The following is a 7500-nucleotide window of genomic DNA, read 5'->3' as shown; positions in this document are numbered from 1 at the left end:
TTCCTCATCTTCCTGATTGTTGTCACTTTCTGCTTGCTGGCCTATCATTGCAAGGAAGCTTCCAAATGTTAGAATAGGGCTGGCACCAACACCATCACTGGTATAATTGCTTTCACTCACTGGATCCTCATCAATCTGACCAAACAATGCCTGAATGTTGCTGAGTGAAAATGCTGGGTTGGTGGCACTGGTAATGTCATCATCTTCCTCCTCCTCTTCATTTAATTCTAGTTCTACAGGCATATCAACTGCATCATCATTATCTTCCTCCTCGTCTTCCTCTTCCTCCTCTTCATCCTCGTCTTCTTCCTCTTCCTGTTCCTCCTCCTCATTGTCCTCTTGATTGTAGTAATCCCCATTTACTTCTTGTCCACCAGAAATTATATTCTCCATCAGGTCATCCAAAAAGTTTATGATGTTATTTCTGCAAAGGACATAAATATAAATTAGAAAAAGGGACAAGATAAATGCTCCCCCAAAACAACAATTAATAAGATATTTAAATTGAATTACATAACATGTAACCACATCTCAGTTTATTTTGTCTTTGACATTACTCATAAACTTGTAAATACATATCTAACCACTTACTCCTATAAGCCTACAACATCAAAGATTTTGTATATATATATATAATAAAAAAAAAAAAAAAAAAAAAAAAAAAAAAATCAATCAATCAATCAAAGACCAGAGGATATTACAGTCACCACATAAAAAATGACACAATTTTTTTTATGTGACAGTCCCAAACTTCAGATCATGCTAAATATATAAACTATTTGAACTTAGTCATGTCTTTTATATTTTCTTTTATTGATCATTCTGTGCTATGCTACCACTTTCATTTTCATCATTGACAAACCATTCTCAAATGGACTGAAGTCAAGGAAGTCTCCAGACCACTCAAGACATCAGTGTTATTGTCATTCAGAATTCATAAAGATTTTCATTTCATATGAAGAGGCTTCAGAAGGTAATGGGGATCAAAGCTACTTGTTCTGCCTTCTGCTTCATTTCTTGTTATCAAACATGTTCTTATCAGTGAATTTCGGGTCTAAGCAGTTGGGAGCAATTATTTGTGCCTTACCTTCATATTACAGGAGGAAATATTTGCACCTTCTGATCTCATATTACCTTTGTTTTGATTATAAAAACTGCAACTACTGTGCCTTAGTCTTGAGCAACATAATTATTGGCAAAATCCATCCCCTTCAGCTTCATAGGCAGTGCTGAAATGTTGCACTTAGACTAAATAATCTGTTTCAGTTATTTAGCTCGAATATGTGGCTTTCTTATTAACTACTCCACAATAGAATCTTTGCTAATCACATGTGATCTCACCCCTTTCTTCTAGATAAAGGCAGAGACAGAGCTTTTTTTAGGTGACTTCCCTCACATATCTGAAAGGAAATGTAACTAGAAAAATGAAAAATGTGCCTCTACAGTATTTGAAGTTGTACTCATTGCTTCGTGCAAATGTAACAAAATGCAGGAATCGTAAGAACTGCCAGGAACAGCCAGATATTAGATCATGAATAAAAATATAAAAATGCCTACAGTTCTCTTACCATTTTTTCTGTGTCATCTTTTTATTGTAGTGACTGTTTCTGTAATTCTTGCTTATGATAGTTGTAATGAGAAACGGCTTCACTTAAAAAATAAAAATAAAAAGATATTTACCATTATTTATGTATTAGTACTAACATAATCTCTTATGAAATTGACCATATTATCTAATAATTATGCAGAATTTCATCTTGGACAAATCAATGTAAGTAATGAAGTTCCTTTCACATCCACATGTGATTTTAGCAGAAAACTTAAATAATAGAAATATATTGGCCAAAGCCTTAAAGAAGAATTTCAATCTCTGAATCTGTACACTACCAACACTAAAACAAGGACTCAATCATACAGTTACAACATAAAAATCCAAGCATAGTATACTTGATACTTGTGTATAATATATATATATATATACACATTAACAAGATAAACCCAACATTCAAGCACAAACCACACGCATAATTTTTAACCCCCTGGCAATGGGTTATGTTTATCAAGTCAGTAAATAATCACAGATGATGAGTGATGGATAATCACTTCATAAGTCTGTGCCCCAACTGCCAGGATGTCCCTTGTGCCCTGCCACAAGCCGGACAATCGCTCAGCTGCAGAGCAGAGCATACTAATAAGCATCCATACTTGCTCAATGTCATAAACATTTTATATCGTTATTGGATTAACAATGAGCTATGAAATACAACACAGTATCTAAAGGTCACCCATCAAGCATCATACTATGTACCTACATACTGTAAACACAAGATGACTTCTTGAAATGGTGTAGAAGTTTGACTAAAATCAGATAAGAATGGTCCCTATTAGTTCAAAGTTGTAAAATAATGCATTCCTAAGAATTTAGTTTGAACCAGTAAATGTAAATGAAATGTTTGTCAGTTCTAAATATTTTCTTCAACAGTTGTAGGGATTTCCTTCTTTACTTGCTTATCATTATCTCATTATAATTTTCAATTTATTTTTACACTATTATGTAATGTTTATTTTCACAAATGCACATAACTGTTTCTCTGGCATTCTTTGACAGCATTCAGGGTGGCAATGTAGAGCATGGCTGCCAACCTAATTGTTCACTTCCCTCTGCAGCATCTTAGAGAAAAGCTTCCTTACACTGTCCAACTTACTGCCTGGACATGTATGTAATGCACTGATATTTCTTGTAAAAAGTACTTCACTCTGTAATTTTCTGGAACTCGTTTATTTTTTTTTCTTGTCATTTTTAATGTGCTGAATATAGCTTACATATGCACAATCATGTGGTCTAAAATCTTGAATATACATCTTTTAACACTTCATTAATAAGCTTTATCATAAAAATCTTAAACTAGCAACATGAAGGACTTTCTATCATCTATTTTTTTTCCTAGTTCCCTTTATTTCAATGCTACTTCTAATATTATTGGAAAACGGTAAACATTATTTATGCAAAACTTATTCATTAGGACTCTGACAGAGGATTAACTATTCCTTGTATGAATTCATACTGAAATATGTAATATAAAGATTACATCAATTTTTGGCTTACAACTGACATTAAGAATTTACTTCCTATGGTACCTTCTCTCTACAGCATATGGACTTTTATGCTTTGGTAAGGAACTGGAATTTACTAAACCGAGAAATGTACATATATTGGTCAGTTTAGCCACACAGAAGCTTCAAAAATCTGCAAGCAGACTATAAGCTCCTCAACTGGAAATCAGCTAATCAATAACATGTTTCATCTATTGTTTGTGTACTTGAAGATCGACTTCAGTACCTAACAGACAGGATTAGCTGTGAAAGATTTAACTTTTTTGCCTAACTTCAACCAAGCTTGCATCAGACAGCCTAAAAGCTTCTCACAGACAGACTGTATTCTTCAAGATGGATGGGCATGAATATTGCTTGCCTACTTGTGTCTCCTGAGTTCAAGAAGCTCTCCACTATTTCTTCATATGTTCCCAAGAAATTCCTGGATCTGGAAGAAGAACCTCCCTATCATAGAGGTATTGAATTAGTTCTTGTAATTCAGGTGATAATCTTAGAAAAGGGCAGGGGCTCTTCTTGGATCTTTCTGAGTCTTCGTACTTCTGGAGAAACGTGAACTCAATCTAGACATACCACACCATCTAATCCTGACCGTTTTTTCATTTTATACAAATATTATTCCTTTCTGTATTTTGGTCTACAAAAATCTTCATACAGACTTTAATCAAGTGTAAGACAGATATAAACTAAGAATTTCCATTCTGACAAGAACACACTCGGAGAATTAATTCTAAGAAAGGGTTCCTCTAGTCACTTTTCCACTAAAGTGCTCAGCTTTTTCTTTAATGCCTATGAAAATGTTCAAGTTGGACAGTTCTCATCTCTGTGTTTAGTATTTTTAGATGTAGTAGTTAAAATATATTTCTGTATACTTTCACTCATATCTTTCTTCCCCTTTAGTTTACACATTACATCAAAAATGCATCACCAGTTTCTTAACATCCCTAAAAATCAATTATAGTTTGCCACTTGCCAAGACATTTAAACCCAGCTCACCTTGCAAAAACTTCTCCTGCTGGGACCTGCACTTCAGTTGAATGAACTGGCTGGCTTGTTGTGTCATCATTGCCTTCACAGGTTTTGTCTCCTTCCTCATCCCAGCTTGGAACAGGTTTTATTTCACTTCCTATCTCTGGCGAACTGGAAACAAAGAACACCTTCAGCTATGTGAATAAGGTTCATAAACACACATGCACAAGGCAGTTTAACTAAATAACTTATAACGTTTTGTAATTAACCTTCTTAAACAACAATTTGTAATCACTCATTCTATTCACCTGATAAAAACAGTCCTCCCACATGTCTTACAAAAATAAATATGGTTCAGTATTTGCCAATGCTTTATTATATTAAGGAAAAAAAAGAAAAAAAAACAAGAAAGAGACATTAACCGACCCCACTAATCAAAAATCTCCTCCCCCTAACCCAAAAATTCGTAATACTTCTTATTCATATAATTTATTTTAAATTTTTTTGGTAATATTTTTTTTTTTTTTATCTTTATCTTATTCTGTTTTTTTTATGTATTTTTTCTATATAATTTTATCCCATCTATTCTTTTCTATCAACCCTTTTTATCTATTCATTCATCCTCAACTACCTCCCTACTCCTTCCATAATTAGTTATCTTCAGAATTCTTTCCTCAATCCTTCCTCTCTCCCAAATCTTAATCTTCTCTTTCAAAATCTCAACCTAACTTTATATATATATCATCTACCACTTCATATCCTACTTCTTCTATCTCTTATATATCTCTGTCTATATTTCTATACTACATATTTTCTGTTTTGATATTTCTAAAGTTAGATATCCTTTTCTTATTTATTTTTTATATTCAATTTTTGTTGTCCTATCTTATCACATTATTCTATTGAGTATCTACTCGATTCTACCCTTATCTGATTTTTTTTTCACAATTCCTACTTATTCTTATTGTGCTCTTCCTAATAATTCAACACCCCCAAACGCCATAATTTTTGAAAATCAATTGTTTACAAACAAAATACCATATCCCCACAAAATTTTAATATCATCTCATATTTCTTTCTCCATATCCACTAGATTACGAGTAATATCTGTCTTACAGTTTCTGTGCTGTCGGGGTAGTTGAGAGTGCCGCTGTTTTTGAGGGCGGGTGGGGGGGGTATAGTTTTAAATAGAGATACTAAGAGTTTCTGAGGGGAACTGCGAATCTAGGTGAGAAAGAGTCGGGATTTCAGAACTGGGTCGATTATTGAAAGAAAATTAAGGATGAGTTTGATATAAGAGAATCTTAAATGATCGAGGGAGATAGACATCACTGTTGTGTTAATTGTGTCGTTTAACTCTAAATGAGAATTTGTCTGGTTCTGATGTTAATGGTGTATTATGAGGATTGTGTTAATGTGTGGAAATAAATCACTAACTTAAATTTCGTCAGTGTTGAATAAACTACATCGAAAGAATAAGGGTTGGACTTATTTAAGACTGAATTGGCAAATGGATTGATGGGGAGAAAGGGGAACTATAACTTCTCTTATTACTAGGTGACAACTTTTCTGTCTTAATTAATAACTACATCCTTTAGATAATCCTCTCTTTCTATTTAAGATTATCAATAGTATTCTACCTTAACTTCATATTTAAATTATTCAAGAGAGCTATAGATTGTAATTTATAACATAAATATCTCTATATTCATGGTTTACTTATCTATATATCTTTAATGATAAATATATCTACGCGTAATGATCATATATATCTATTCATTAATTAAAATATATTCTATAGTTAATTATACAAATTAATATAACTCTATAGATCTCACTAGCTTTCCTCTCTATCTTTATCTCTCTTTCCCTTTTATCATTTTCTCTTCCTCTATTTCTCTTTTACTCTATCTATATCTATATCTCTCTCTCTATCTATCTTCTCTCTATATCTCGCATCTATATCAATAAATGCTCTCATATATCTATTCTCTCTTTATCTCTTTCTCTATTTCTATCTTTATATAATATCTCCTTATATCTCTGATATCTATTATATCTATATTTCTTTTCATTCTTTATTTATTTATTTATTTATCATCCTCTTCTCTCTCTCTAATATATCGATCGCTTTCTAATATCCATCCTCTATAGGCCTTTACTCTATATATAGCTTTATTATCTATGTCTTTATTTATTTATTTCTTTCTCTTTATCCTATCTCATATATATCTATCTCCCTCTCTACTATTCTCATTATCTACTCTATATATTTCTTTATTTTCTATGATTCTTTTCTTATAATATATGTATTTCTTTGATCTATTCCTATTTCTATCTATGTATTTATCATATCTCTTCTCGAGCGAGAGATGAGTAGCTAGATAGATGTGATTTAGATATATCTAGATAGGAGAGCGTATCGATGAGAGATGAAAGATAGAAAGAGCGGGCTGGGGATGATGAGAGAGGGAGAGGATTGTCTAGAGAGCAGAGAAGATGTATAGATATATAGTAGGATTGAGAGGATGGAGACATGAGGTGGAGATCGACAGAGTTAGAATTGGCGCGAGCTGTATATAGAGATGAACTATATGATGAGATATAGTTGTGCTAACATACGATAGATCTATTTCTTTGCTAACTATAGTATATAGATATGGAACCAAAATTTCGTAAAAAGCGAGCGTGCGAAAGAGAGAGAGAGATATGCTCAAGCGATAAGAGTAGAGAGAGACGTTTGAGAAGAAAGAACGAAGAGAGAGATAGGGAGGAGGCTTATAGCAAGTATCGATTATCCAGAGATGTCTAGGACTAGAGAGAGAGCGGAGAGAGGATGAGAGGACTAGTGACGAGAGACGCGATATAGAGAGACGGAGAGAGACGAGCCGTCAATGCAGAGAGAGAGAGAGAGTAGGGAGCGAGAGGCGAGCTGCTGGAGAGGGGGGAGGGAGAGAGAGCTGATAGCGAGCGTTGAAGAGAGAGAGGGGCAGAGAAGGAGAGAGAGAGAGAGAGATGAGAGACGAGAGAGATGCGAGGTTGTGAGGGGAGAGATTCGGAGGAGAGAGAGAGACGGAGAGATTGGAGAGAGACGAGAGAGAGACGGAGAGGAGAGAGGTGAGGAGAGGAGAGAGAGAGGGAGAGGAGAGAGAGAGAGGAGAGAGTGAGGAGAGAGAGAGGAGGAGAGTTGAGAGAGAGGAGAGAGAGAGGAGAGAGAGAGAGGAAGGGGAGAAGAGAGGGGGAGAGTTGAGAGAGGGTGAGAGGGAGAGAGAGAGGAGAGAGACGAGAGAGAGAGATGGAGGAGAGGAGAGGGGAATGAGAGAGAGTTAGGTGGTGAGAGAGAGAGACGGGGAATGAGAGAGAGAGAGGGAGAGAGAGAGAGAGAGGGGGAAGAGGAGGAGAGTGGAGAGGAAGATGAGG

General features: G+C 34.7%; 1 protein-coding gene across 1 annotated transcript in view; it reads right to left on the bottom strand.

Moving 5' to 3' along the window:
• Positions 1 to 7500, bottom strand: part of LOC125036267 (mitotic apparatus protein p62-like) — a 30799-nt gene that overhangs the window by 1107 nt on the left and 22192 nt on the right. Inside the window, exons 3-4 of the mRNA XM_047628758.1 lie at positions 4108 to 4251; positions 1 to 424 (exon numbers count right to left, since the gene is read on the bottom strand). The exon at positions 1 to 424 is cut by the window's left edge and continues 1107 nt beyond it. Coding sequence (XP_047484714.1) covers positions 1 to 424; positions 4108 to 4251 — 568 coding nt within the window. The remainder of the gene's footprint in view (positions 425 to 4107; positions 4252 to 7500) is intronic.

This window comes from Penaeus chinensis, chromosome 20 (assembly GCF_019202785.1).
Source record: "Penaeus chinensis breed Huanghai No. 1 chromosome 20, ASM1920278v2, whole genome shotgun sequence".
Classification (NCBI taxonomy): domain Eukaryota; kingdom Metazoa; phylum Arthropoda; class Malacostraca; order Decapoda; family Penaeidae; genus Penaeus; species Penaeus chinensis.
The sequence above is the reverse complement of the archived record's forward strand: the minus strand, read 5'-3'. Positions and strand labels throughout refer to the sequence as shown.